Source organism: Electrona antarctica (genome assembly GCF_951216825.1).
Source record: "Electrona antarctica genome assembly, chromosome: 7".
In the NCBI taxonomy this organism is placed as follows: domain Eukaryota; kingdom Metazoa; phylum Chordata; class Actinopteri; order Myctophiformes; family Myctophidae; genus Electrona; species Electrona antarctica.
In genome coordinates, this window is record NC_136812.1 from 24,737,435 (window position 1) to 24,752,132 (window position 14,698).

The 14,698-nt window shown below is 43.6% G+C and overlaps 1 protein-coding gene across 7 annotated transcripts in view; it reads right to left on the reverse strand.

Moving 5' to 3' along the window:
* pde4dip (phosphodiesterase 4D interacting protein) overlaps positions 1-14,698 on the reverse strand; it is a 90,322-nt gene that overhangs the window by 8,294 nt on the left and 67,330 nt on the right. For 5 of the 7 annotated variants that reach the window (XM_079505996.1, XM_079505993.1, XM_079505992.1 and 2 more), the window contains 8 exons: positions 14,362-14,597; positions 13,898-13,946; positions 6,264-6,532; positions 5,490-5,633; positions 4,859-5,095; positions 2,828-3,127; positions 2,448-2,579; positions 2,238-2,357 (listed from right to left, as the gene is read on the reverse strand). In XM_079505996.1, coding sequence (XP_079362122.1) covers positions 2,238-2,357; positions 2,448-2,579; positions 2,828-3,127; positions 4,859-5,095; positions 5,490-5,633; positions 6,264-6,532; positions 13,898-13,946; positions 14,362-14,597 — 1,487 coding nt within the window. The remainder of the gene's footprint in view (positions 1-2,237; positions 2,358-2,447; positions 2,580-2,827; positions 3,128-4,858; positions 5,096-5,489; positions 5,634-6,263; positions 6,533-13,897; positions 13,947-14,361; positions 14,598-14,698) is intronic. The other 2 variants (XM_079505991.1, XM_079505995.1) reach the window with 2 other exon arrangements.

Sequence of the window (14,698 nt, forward strand, 5' to 3'; positions counted from 1 at the left end):
AAAGTCTGTCTGAGGCAAATGGGTAAGTGAAGTTCTTTGGACATGATTTAAGTATAGACGAATCCAGAAACGGGTCTCATGGTCGCAGCTTACATATTTCCTGTAGGCGGAGCTGACGTAGCTGTGGGGTAAACCTGCACGTTCACGTTTATGAACACAAGGCTGCTGTACTTTATACCTCATACTTTAAATGCTTAGTATGATGTATAAAATACAACAGCCTTGTGTTCATAAAACAGAAAGATTGGGTATTGGGTAAGACTGACGTTATGTATCGTTCAAGACCTTTCACTGCTTCGTCTCAACCATTACTCAATGGCTCTGGTCTCAGCCACCGCGGTGGATATTTTGACATTCCGTTTTTAGTTTTTTTTAATGTTGCCACTACTGTTGGAGGAGCCATAAACTACACAGGTTCATCTCGATGTTCTGGGCATCTTTGTAATGTTAGTGTTAGTAAAAAGCAGGTAAAAGAGTAACGTTTGAGGCAGACTAACATCAGTCACTCTGCCGTTCACTGTAGTAGAAGAGATGCGCCTGGTGAGGGTTTAAACCCCGCAGCTATGTCGAGTCTGCCTACAGGAAATACGTAAGCTGCGACCATGAGACCCGTTTCTGGATTCGTCTTTTAAAGGTACATTCAGTGATTTCACTTAATTCAACTATCACTTATTTTTTCTTATTTTTTGGATAATCCTCCCTACTATAAAGTGTGCTGACCATATAAGGAGTTCCTCCCTGTCCCCAGTGAGCCCCTGGGGTCAAAAAACCCTAGTTTCGGTTTGGGCTTTGGGTGGCAAAGCTTTCATCCAATCAGGATGAGAGGTGCCTTCCTCCAATCATGATCGAGTGTGGCTGGCATTGGTGCGCGTGCTGTTGGTCTGTTGTACTTCCCCCACTGTAGAGCGCGTGCATGTGCACATCTTGTTACCGGGTGGACCGGGTTTTTTTCCAAATCACCCAAATCACTGAATGCTCCTTTAAGTGTAAGTAGTTTATGCATTTGTACCTGATCACAATTAAACAGGTTCAGTTCTGTCACACTGGTTTAAGGACAGAATTCTACAATATGTGTATGGTTACCACACACAGACAACAGTATCCACTCTACTAGACAGTTTGGAAATGCGGGAACAAGTACATTGTTCTGTTGGAAAATGAAACACTACTTGGCCCAAATACTGAAATTACATTAATTACGGGTTCAAGCCTGAATGGCTGACACCCTATTGTTAACGTGCAAATTTGTATTATTCCTCTGCCACGGTTTAGCAAATTCCCATGAGATGGCATATGGTAGAGACATGAAATTTGCCCGACACAGATTTGGCCCTAAAGGGGAATTGTGTGTGTGTGTGTGTGTGTGTGTGTGTGTGTGTGTGTGTGTGTGTGTGTGTGTGTGTGTGTGTGTGCGTGCGTGCGTGCGCGTCGTGCGTGTGTGTGTGCGTGTGTGTGTGTGTGTGTGTTTTTACATTTTTACATGGGCCCTTATTTTGGAACTTTTGGGACACATAAAAAATCATTGGAATTGGTCCATCCGTTTGGCATTTGCAAATGCACAACTATCACTACTCCATTTTATTTTCCAAATACAGGATAATATTATTTTATTCGTCTGAAAACATTATTCTGGTTATTGGTTTTATATCTTGAATACACTTTCAACAGTCTAGACCCGCAGCTTTCAATTTCCAACAGCCCATGTTGGCTTGAACCCATGAATCGCTGTATATTCTTTTATTTTATATATAGCATTTGAAACAGACTTATAGCATGTCATGTAGACAGCACAATAAGTGCATTGTATGTAGTCATAGCACTTCATAGTATATATGTACAGCATAGTATAGCATATATGTATAGTTTATATGTATAGTGTCATTATATAGATATGTTCTAGTTATAGTTTATATGTATAGTGTCATTATATAGATATGTTCTAGTTACATTCTTAGCTTACGCATGTTTCGCGATAAATGCATTTTACATATGTGATGTATTCCCATGCTTTTTGTTCTTGCTTAATGTAAGTCGCTCTGGATTAAGAGCGTCTGCTAAATGCCTAAATTGTAAATTGTAAATTTTCAACATTTTAGAGTACAGTAAATAAATACAAATACATAATGTACCAATTTAAATAGAGCTTAATTTGCAATGTTTCTCTGAGTGCAATTGAGTCCATCCAGTCCTTGATCCAGACCACATGTGTATACTATACAGTAGGTGCCAATGTGTACCTCTGTTGGCCTGCTTGAGCTGGTTCTGCAGGCTCAGGTTGTCCTCCTTCAGAAGTCTGATCTCACCGGACAGCTGTCCCACTGAGTCCAGACCCTGGATGTAGATGTTGGTAGGTGCACCTGTAGAGAGGCAGACAGTTTTGATGTACTCTGTGAATAACAGACCCTTAATGTAGTGCAGTCAGTTACCATCCGCGGTCAGTTGCTTACCTTTCTCCTGGGCGGTGTTGGCTAGTCTCTCCTCCAGCTGCCGTCTTAGGCGGTCGTTGGTCTGGATAGAATCTTCTAGTCTCTGTCTCAGGCTGCGGATCTCCATGAGATGCTCCTTCATCAGGTCTGAACCTGCAGCAAAGAACAACACACTGTAGCTACACTGTATGGCATCTATGGTATATGGTACATTGGCAAAACAAATCATTGCTATTGACAATAGTACTGTATATCTCTTGACTTAAAACATTTCCACTTGGTTGGTCAAGACCTATAATCAAAACAGCCTGTTTGTTTGAATCGTTCATTATATTCATATTACTCTGGAGATGTGTCGACGTAAAAAACACATAGTCATTGTATTCTGTCTGTATGTTTACCAGTGTGACTGGCACCCGACTGGTACCCCGATGACCCTGACGACAGGTCAGCTCCTGCTCTCATTGGTCGGACACTGTAGGACATATCCCACAATGCACTGTTCTCCAGCAGACTAGCCCCAGCTTTCGTGGCCGGGCTGGCGTTCAGGCTGGCATTGAAGCTGGTAGCGCTGGCAGTGCCACCGAGTGTAGAGGGCAGGAGTCCATGGCAAGCCAGAGGCAGGAAGCCGGAGGGGTCTGATTGATGGTGGACAGACATGGGGTAACCCTGGTAAGACCCAGACTGAGGATGGGAGAACCCTGCAGTGGAAAAAAGATAAACCAATGCAAATGTAGTTTAATCCAGGGGTTCTCAACCCGTGGGTCGCGACCCCTCGGGGGGTCGCCAAATTATTTTAGGGGGTCCCCAACTTATTTATTTTTTTAAAAGAATTTTATTTTCACGATTTTTCAAAAATAGCAGACCTACAAGACCTACAAGCTCTATATAAGTTATAATTTAGCTATTGAAAAATAGCAGATCTACAAGCTCATAGCGCGCCACCGAGTGGCGCGCTATGAGCTTGTAGATCTGCTATTTTTCAATAGCTAAATTATAACTTATATAGCTTAAAACACCAAAAGGGGTTCCCGCCCAAAAACGGCCAAAAACGTTGAGAACCCCTGGTTTAATCGACTTCATGAGAAAGACTGTAATTCTTTCTCTCAAAAGGGCAGAAAACATACAGTAGATTGATTAATTGTTAGTTAACTTAACTTTGCAATCATTTATAAACCAGTACGTGTGTGTGAGACATTTATATTAGAGTGTGCCAAATCCAGAGAGAGAGGAAAAGGAGTAGAGACAGTGAGTTTATTAATTATTTCCAGGTAGAGAATAACCAAAGGCCATTGACCTTGACAAGGGCATCTCAAATCTGCATTCAACAACAGAAGTAGATATCACAGAAAAACTTCACTTCAAGCTAATTGCGTGTGAGTAGAGCTATTGTGTAATGATCAGGGTGTAATGAGTTCAACTTGAGGATAAGTGTATGGAAGACAGCCAAAGACAGCAAGAAAGGCAAGCGATTACTGTAGGCAGATTTGGATTATGCAGCCAAAGGCAAGTTAGGACCTGTCAACTCAACTCTAGTTCAGTCGGTTACAAACTAATTCCTTCTCTCCTTTTCACTTTTCCACCCTCCATCACTGTTAAAGGGCTTGTAGACAGTGCGTTTACATCGCCTAGTCATTATTACCCATAAATACTAAAGGCCTTATTATCATTTTGTCCTACTGTGCTTTAGGCTAGGGTCTGGGTCTGGATCCAGATAGGTGAAAGGTGTTAAGGAGCCCAGTCTTCATTAATCAATTCAAGCATTTGGAGGTTCGAAGATTATTAGATACCATCGTAGCTTCGACTACAAAAGATGTTAACTCGTGCTCTGGAGAGTTATGGGTGTCATGGATCATGGGTCATGGGCAGCGCCCAGGAAAACTAAATCATTGAGGACTGGGTGAGAGGTGTGAATGAGCCATGGTCCCAGAGCCGTAGCCGTTATCAGAATAAGTCTGTTCTTACACCAAACAGTTTGGTGTAACACCAAATGTATTCGATTAGATTATTATGCTAATAGTCAAACCGTCAAACAAGGAACCAATTAGTTTCTAGTTTACACACACACACACACACACACACACACACACACACACACACACACACACACACACACACACACACACACACACACACACACACACACAAACACACACACACACGAATGCATGCATGCACGCACGCACGCATGCATGCACGCACAGTGAAGTGAACACATGCACATGCACATGTGTGCACAAAGGCACATGTGCACACATCATAACCCCAACCACACGCACGCACGCACGCACGCACACGCACACACAGTACACACACACACACACACACACACACACACACACACACACACACACACACACACACACACACACACACACACACACACACACACACACACACACACACACACACATGCAGTCATTACAACGCACTTTCACTGTCTCTCAGCTGTCGCTGTAACATCTGCAGCTCCTGTTGTACCTCTGCCAGAGAGAAACCCCCCCTCCCGTTGCCTTGGTACCGAGGTCGCAAGGTGGCAGAGAGGGGATCAAAGGGCAAGGGTGCCCTCTGAATGGTAGAACGGTTGGGGTGGTAAGGGGTGGAGGTGAAAACAGGGCCTGGAGCTGAGAATGGGAGAGCGGTGGACATAGGGACTGAAAACAGTCCTGCTATGGATGGAGAGAGAAACAGTCCTGCTATGGATGGAGAGAGAAGAAGGAGGAGAAAAAAAGAAAAGAAAAGAAAAGAAAAGAAAAGAAAAGAAAAGAAAAGAAAAGAAAAGAAAAGAGGTGGAACAGTAATAATGAAGAGGAGTAACTCATAGCCATAGAGGAATAATAAGAGGTACATACAGCTATGGAGTAAAAACAGGTTTGACATGTGATCTTGTAGCTAAATGTGAGTGAAAAGTCCTAACTGACTGATTTAGAGTAAACTACAACTTCTACAAGCCAGCTTGTGATTTTGTTCCACAAGTCAATGATGACTTTTGCTTTTTTAGGGTAGCCTTTCATCCAACTTTTGGACAAGTAGCTCAGCTCAGCAGTTTCACCACTTTCATACCTGTCTGACTTTGCGTGTCAGCTGCCTTGTGAGGAGGACAATGCATGCTGGGACAGCTGACAGAGGACAGGGCTCTGTGGGAAGAGGCGATGGATGGAGGGACAGAGGGATGATGTGACATGGTACCGACGTAGGAGTGACAATCTAAGGAGATAAAAGGAGTGACAGATGGCATGATGAGTCATGGAATGAGAGTGCCTGTTTTTAACTCTGAGATTATACAAATGGAATGAAATGGACCGTTACAGGTCCATTTCATTCCATTTGCATGCTCAGAGTTATAGACCCATAAAGGCCTATTCATACTCCAGTTTTAGGTGGTTAGTAAAAACAGAGAGATAGGTTGGGGTGAGCGGTGGTGAGTCGCATATCGCCACGGCGTGATGTCATATTGTAGTTTTTGGTGGTCACCTTATCACCTAAAACTGGAATATGAATAGGCCTTAAGGCTCATACATAGTCTGGATTTTCGGTGGTTAGGTGACCACCGAACTACAACATGACGTCACGAGCCGCGGTGAAGAGCAAACCACCGCCACCGCTCCAGCCCTTCTCTCTGTTTTTACTCACCACCGCTCAACGTTATTTCAGCTCCGGTGGTCAGCTCACCACCGAAAATCCAGACTATGAATAGGCCTTTAAAGGTCTTTTTGGTTCCTAACTAAAAATCATTTAGCTGGCAACCCCCTGGTAACCCCCTCAAGGTCCCTTGGGGGGGTCCCCGGACGCCACATTGTGTACCAGTATGCTACAGTATGTGTCCAGAATGTTTACCTGTACTGGTCCTACTGGGAGCCTGGGGTTCCTCCTGTCCAAACTCACTGGCAGCGTCAATGTCAGAGCACAGCTCTGCATCCTCATTGGAGGAGCCCTGCTCGTCAGACACAAAAGAGATGCGGTCCGATTGGTCGGTAGTCTCGGACAGTCCGTGGCTGCTGCAGGGTGTCTCCGAGCGCTGCTGCTGCTGATGGGACTGGTGCTGGGTGAGTTTGGCACGCAGAGACTCGATGACCTTGTCTTTCTGCTGTAGCTCCTTACTTAGCCTGTGAACATATGAGTCATGATTAGTTCATTATTTGCACACAATGGTGAAGGTGTACAAGATAATAATACAATGTAAATAATTAGAAATGTGCAGAAGAGATATGAAGTTTATTATACAAGTGATTATACCCCCCTAAATGAATGAATGAATAATCACAGTTTGTCCTGTGAAACTCTTTAAACTAATAAGGTTCTTCATTGAACGAATAAGACATTTAATATAGAACAACAATAATAAAATAAATCCAAATACTAGTTCAGTCAGATAACTCATGAATAGTTTGAGACCATTAATAGATTGAGAACATTAAATGTAAATACAAGTGTAAATATATATCTATTTGATCTTGGTATTCAGGCTCTGCTACATACATTACTCCCTGGAGATATAACAAACCCTCCAGGGGAAAACAGAACCCTTAGGGAAAGCAGAGCCTACTGGTGCTGCTGAGGTGGTGCTGGGAGCAAACAAAGCACATCAGCACATGAGTGATGATGCAGCGTCTACCTCGCGTCTACCTCTCCAGTGTTATGATCCTAGATAACAATTTCTATGCATTTGATGTATTACCTTGTGTTGTTCTTGCTTATTGTAAATCGCTCTGGATTAAGAGCATCTGCTATATGCCTAAATTGTAAATTGAGTGTCTGCCTGAACTAGCTCACAGGCTATGTATCATTTAAAACAAAAAAAGACAAAATAATGGAAAGAATAGCTATAGCTATGAGTGATGTGGTTCTTGAACAGATGTTGACCGAAGTCCCTAGGGCTCTATCTAGATTCTAGAAAGAGAATGTGACATCACACCATGTTGTTTTGATAGTGCAGACCTCACAAGGTCAAGATGGCGCCACATTGCTCCTTCTTGACACTATAGCCTCCTCATTTTTTCCCTCTACACAAAATGTCTTTGCTGAAAATAGCCAAATAGCTGCTATTTTTGGCGAATGTTGGCAAGAACATGAATGCTAGGGTTCAAGCGATTAATTTATATTTTGCAATAAATGAATGCAAGATAAATAGTAATCCATATTGTAATAATGAACCACTTAAACCTTATATACAGTTGACTGGGAAATATTTCCCTATAAATCCTCGGCATTACTGTACATCCAGTAGATCCACAAGAGACATTAGAGATAGTAGATCAGGCTATAGTACAGTCCATACTGATATATGTTATGAATAATGTAAGCCAATCATAGAAACACAAACACACAAGGGACAGTCAACTAACCTACATTATATAGCACATTATAGCCAGGCGTTGCATTCAGTGTCCCCCACAGTTGATGAAATTAACAGCAATTTGATGGTGTGTTTTGAGTTTTGACACATGGACGGTGAGTTGAACTCTAAAGCCATGCCATGGTACATGTTTAGAACCACCACAGATAGACAGTCACACAAACTATCATTGTTATTATGTTATGTTTTAAACCTAGCCCCAAAGCCTGAGTTATACTTGGTTGCGCATGGTGCTACTCATCAAAGATAGCTGAGCTTCTGCGACATGCTGAGAGCTATACATCTGCTTGTGGATCTGCTATCTTTGGTGTGCAACATGCCAACATCGGTGCACAACCATCATGTATAAATCAGGAATACCTCTAACCCCAACCCCTCAAACCCCCAAAATGCCAAATCCTAACCGCAACGTGAACGTGCGTCCAAGAAAATGGACTATTATATTCAGTCAGACAGGTTCAATAATGCCTTACACTAGGGCTCTAGCTCTTGGACATACAGTATTAGTCAAATGTAAATGTAAAACATAGTTACTATCTATTATACTTTTGGGGACTTTTGTGCCTCACAAGTAATACAAGGACAAACGCATGCACTACTTTGGAGCCATTATGTCCATGCTCTAAAACTGTATTTTAAGCACATCCCATTACATAAATGTCAGAATCAGTGAATGCATTAACTTCTGTTTCACCTCCTCTCACTGCTGCCCAGAAGCAAACTAAGCTGATTGCCAAAAACACATTGGAAACACACCGTGCAGATCTCAAAAATTGCCACAGTCTATGACTCTACTATTATGTGCTCATTCTTGTTTTCAACGTCCTCACACCTCATCATTCATCTCATTTGCATCATCATCATCATCATCATCATCATCATCATCATCATCATCATCATCATCATCATCATCATCATCATCATCATCATCATCATCATTCATTAATTTCTTCATACATCATCATCATCATCCCTGTCTGTCTGTCTGTCTTACTTGTCCAGTTGTGTGAGCAGTGCTCTCTTGTCCCTGTCAGAGTGTTTCCTGAGCAGGAACAGCTCTCTCTCCTGGGCCTTCCAGTCCCACAGAGAGAAGGAGAACAGAGAGTCTCTGTACAGCGGGCTGCTCTTAGACAGCATGCCTTTCCACAGCGGAGCCATAGGCCCCTTCAGCCCCCGGCTCACCTGGCCAGTCTGCCCGGACAAAATGCCTTCTGCCTGAGCTACAGAACCAACATCCCCGCCCCCTTCTCTCCTCTCTTCCGTCACGGTCCTGGTCGTGCCTTTCTCGTCCGAGGACACTGCAGGAAGTCCGGCACAGCTGTTGTCGTTGCCGTTGTCACTAGGGACCGCCTCCGTGGCGATTGGTCGATGGGTCTCCACGCTAAACGAATATTTTTCATCAGCGATGTGGCTGAGGCGGTGAACCCAGTGGGCGAGTGACAGCAGGTGCAGTGACGAGGAAGAGCGTGATTGTGGGCTAAAAGGTTGGAGGGTTGGACTGAGGGATCATCAGTCATGTGAGCAAAGCAGACTAAATCTGATTAGGTCCCTTCTAGAGATGGATGGGCATCCCTGTGGAGCTGCAGTATGGTGGCCTTCCCCCGCCCAGCTGCTAGCTACTAGTAAATACACACTCACACAAGGGATCAATCAGGCTTCAAGTGGCTATACGACACGTGCTGCCCAGTTCAGATCAGCAGAGCTACTCCAAGTGGGAGCGCAAACCCTTAAAGATCCACAGGTAACACTGATATGGTCTGTGAATAGGCAGCAATAACACTCTATCCACACAGAGGGCCAGTCAGGGGGTGGTCCAGTAGAGCACCACAAACAGTTCAGCATGAGCTCAGGTCAGCCATAGTGGTTCTTTATTCCCAGTAAATGTAGACTACAGCACTATCATATTATCCCACTTGGATCATATGACTATAGTGAAAGCTGAACCTGGGGCAGTGGACATGACCCGAATTTAAATGAATGGTCACTGCTATGGTCATATGTGAGACAGCGTGCTCTGACACACTATGACTCAAAATGGCTTATATTCATTTGCCCGAGGAAAACAGTAGCCACACTATGTCCCTCCCGTGTTCTATCTCTGTTTCTTCTACTTATCTGTTTCAGTTTCTCTCATCAACACACCTCTCATCTATCTATCTATCTATCTATCTATCTATCTATCTATCTATCTATCTATCTATCTATCTATCTATCTATCTATCTATCTATCTATCTATCTATCTATTTTATTTATTTTATTTATTTTAGTCCTCCTGTGTTAGGCTGTATTCCAGTCCCAGCTCTGGATAGGTCCTGTTGTCCTCGGGGAAGGGCTTCTTCTTCTGAACATTCCATAAATCAGATTTAGCCTCTTTCCTCTCCTCCGACCAGCAAACACAGAACGGACAGAGGTGGTGAAGAGAAGAAGAATCCGAGATGGGAGAGGAGAAGAGTGTAAAGCGGTCGTCTAGCCCCGGGGGGTTCTTGTGTTCATGCTGCGCTGACCCTCACAGACAGGAAAACTGTTGAGGTTGAACGTTCACGCATAAACCAGCACATCCTCTGCCTTCTGGCTGTCCAGTTCAAATTGTACACTGACACACTCTGCGCATCTTCGATTCCCCTTGCTCTGTGTCTATAAAGAAAGAATGCTCAAAATAAAATGAAACTGCTTGGACTGAATGCTTCCAGAACATTAGCAAAGGTTCAGTCGGTTGGAGTGGTGGTCATCCATCAGACAAAACAAAAAAAAGCAAGAAAGTGTTCAATCCAACTGAAGCGCTGGAAAAGGTCAAGAATCGATTCCAGAGAAGTTCAGGAGTGAATGTGCAAATGTAATCCTCTGTCCTGGATCAAACTACCTTGTCCGCAGCAAAGACATTGTAGACATTGCAGTTCCTTCACATCAAAAGCTCTCGTATTTCCACAACTGTCAAAGTCTACAGCAGGACTGACGTACACGGTACAGTAGCTGGATGCTGCACCATGCGCTACTCTTGATATTATGCAGCAACATTCTATCTCTTACTACCCCCCCCCCCCCCCCCCCCCTCTCTCTCTCTCTCTCTCTCTCTCTGCTTTTCTCACCATTGACAGGCAGCCTCTCTCTCTTTCCCTGTCTCTTGTGGGGCTTTAATTGTTACTGACCTATTTCCCTCTCCATGCGAGGTCTTAATAACTTAACCTGATTAGAGGCCATGTCAACACGCGCTCAGCCCAGCTAGCGAGTGCACACACCTCAGCCTAATTACGCCATCAATACGGATGCAAGAGAACGCACACACACACACACGCACGCACGCGCGCGCGCGCACGCGCACACACACACACACACACACACACACACACACACACACACACACACACACACACACACACACACACACACACACACACACACACACACACACACACACACACACACACACTACTATATATGAGAGTACGGATAGCATTTATAAAATAGTGTATGAAATAGCTCACACAAACTTAGTTTCAGCATTAATCTGTATTTAAATTAAATGAGAAAAATCAAGCCAATGCACATCTGCTTTCCTTCACACTCTTACTGGTAGAACCTTAATGGACTGGCAGGCACTAAAACATAGTTAAGTCCACATCTGGACAACCATCTGTACAACACACACACACACGCACACGCACACACGCACACACACACACACACACACACACACACACACACACACACACACACACACACACACACACACACACACGCATACACACACACAAAGTACAGTATACACACAAACTCTTGCCGTCTGTCTGAGAGAGAACTAATTACCCACAATGCATTGGGATTTGTTGGGCTTGGGTTATGCTCAACCAAATCTCACCACTTTTCTTCCACTACAGAGAGGAAACTCCAACAGGGAGTGCAAACCCATGGTCACCAGGTGAATACATACAGTACTGTAGTATTCTATAGAGCGTCGCAGCCCCGTCCCCTTTCATGACGACAAGCGCCCTGGAAGACCATTTCCAATTAACTTTTCCCATAGACGTTTCTTTATTTATTTAAAGACCTGTAAGCCTCGGTCAAAGCCAACTCGGATCGTGACAACTCATAATAATAAGAAACAAATAATTAGAAAAAAGAAAAACAACAAAAAGTGTTGTACCCTGCCCTTTTTTTCTTCTTTCTAATTATTTGTTTGGCCCCAAAAAAATTGTTTGTTGTCCTGAGTTGTCACGATCCGAGTTGGCTTTGACCGAGGCTTACAGGTCTTTAAATAAATACTTTATGAAACGTCTGTGGGAAAAATGAATTGGAAATTGTCTTCCGCGCCGCTCGTCGGGGGCGGGACTGCAACGCTCTATATGCATGTCGTTTTACATCCATAAGCTAGAGCTAGATCAAGTCTATGGAGGGTTTCTCAAAGAACAGAACGTATTTTGTACACATTTAAGTTATCAAATTCAAGGATTTAGTTTCATCTCTTGTGGAAATTACAGATCTAGTCTCTGGCTTCTGGCTTTGTAACATGGTTGATCACATTCATAACAGGCTCTACAGTCTAATACCACAGCAATGAGATAGAAGGAACTATGTTTTACATTTACATTTGACTAATACTGTATGTCTAAGAGCTAGAGCCCTAGTGCAAGGCATTACTGAACCTGTCACTCATACAGAGGAGACCTGTGCTTTTTTATGAAAGTGCAGGCTTAGTTTATGAAATATAGATATATTATAAAGCATTACATAAGATTATTAGATGTGAAATATAAACCTCTCTCTTCGTCCTTCTCATTTATTAACCTTTCATTCATCTCCCCGTTGCCCTTCTTGTCCCAGGCACATGCAGAATGGTGTGCATACATATGCATGCAGGGGACATTCTAATCCCAAATGGTCCGTGCCTGCAGCAAAGTTATTCAGGGGGCAGGGTGGTCAGGGCCAGTTGTCACGTGTCTGACTCTCCGCGTGTGAGCATGTACGTGCGTGCGGCGCACACACAGTCACACACACACACACACACACACACACACACACACACACACACACACACACACACACACACAGCAAATCATGCGTGCACAATGCTTAGTCAGAGGTTAATCTGAGTGCATGTGATGTAGGATGGTCTACTCTCTGTTGAGTCAGAACATGGTAGGGTGATTACAGCATTATAACAGCTCACGAAGTGCTTCTATAATGTTAATATAATGTTCCTCTTACTCATCTCGTTCTACCTTCTACCTTCCTCCCTCTCTTCCCTTCATGTCTCTCCTCATGTCTCTCTCTTCATAAAGACAAGACAGTCATTTATGCTCTGTTGTATTATATAACGACACTGTACGCCGTATTTCAGCGTGTGAGGCCGCTGGACGTTGAAGCATACTAAATCAGCCTTCAGGGTCCTCAAGTTCCACTGTTTGCCTTATTAGCCGACTGATCAACTGGCTAATGCGTGCCCTTGGACATGCTGCAGCTACAGTAGAGCAAGTCTATGGAGGATCTCTCAAAATAACAGAAATATTATAAATATTATATATTACAATAGTACACGTTTAAGTTATAAAATTCAAGGATTCTGTTTCGTCATTTCGACATTACAGACATTACAGATCTAGTTTTTCTGGTTTTGTAACATGGTTGGTACTGTCTAATACCACAGCAGTGAGATACAAGGAGCTATGTTTTAACATGGTTGGTACTGTCTAATACCACAGCAGTGAGATACAAGGAGCTATGTTTTAGATATTTTTTTCGATCGTTATAACAGTGGAAAATTGTTGGCCGACGGCTTAGGAAAATGGGGGGAAATTTTAATTGGGGTGTGTAATTGATACTTTTTTGGATTAACTATTAGTTAATAGATGTTAATTAGTCATATGGTTCCTCTGTGACGATAGAGTGAGTCTCTGATACATTCTCATAACACACTGTTTCTATGCTGCTGTTATACTGTTACTGGAAACCATGACAGAATTATGTAGGCCAGGTAGGCACTGGCAAATACATAGACATATTATGGATATAAACACACACACACACACACACACACACACACACACACACACACACACACACACACACACACACACATGCACACACACACACACGCACATACACAGCACTATAACTGACCGGATGGCTAGCAGTTCTGTCTTGTCATCTGGAACTTCTGAATGATCTCCTGTTGGAAAGACAACAAAGAGCACTTACATTACATCACCGTCTTGCCATATGTACAGTATGTGACGTGTGTGTGTGTGTGTGTGTGTTTGTGTGTGTGTGTGTGTGTGTGTGTGTGTGTGTGTGTGTGTGTGTGTGTGTGTGTGTGTGTGTGTGCGTGCGTGCGTGCGTGCGACTGTGCGCACGACTGTGCATGCGTGCATGTTTTTGGTGTGCTGAAGATGTGACATCAGTTGGGATCAAATTGAGGTGAACTCATAACTACAGAACGTTTTAGTTAACTATAGTAATAACCTTGTTGTGAATGCATCTCCATTTTGTACATGCACCTCTGTGCAGTGTGTGGGGACTTGAGCCTCCGTCACTGTGTGCTATTGATCACTTCACCATGCTACTGTATGATCCTCTTTACTTACGCCCACTGATCTTGGCGCTGACTCGCTGTGCCAGGGCGCTGCTCTGTGCTAGCTGGTCTCTGAAGCTCTGGCCCATGTAGTAGTCAATGTCATTGGCTCTCAGCAGCTCCTCAAAGGCCTTGGTGGTGTCTCCCAGATGCTGGGTCAGGATGTGGCACACCCCCCGACCCTCACGCATCCGCTGGCGCAGGTGGGAAAGCTCCTTGGCCTGAGTCTGGATCAGTGTGTCAAATTTACTACAAGAACAGTGACAGAGAGAGGGAGGAGAGAGAGATGAGTCACATATGCATCTTGGCAGGACTAAAAACCTAAAGGTTAATTACATTGGCTTACATTA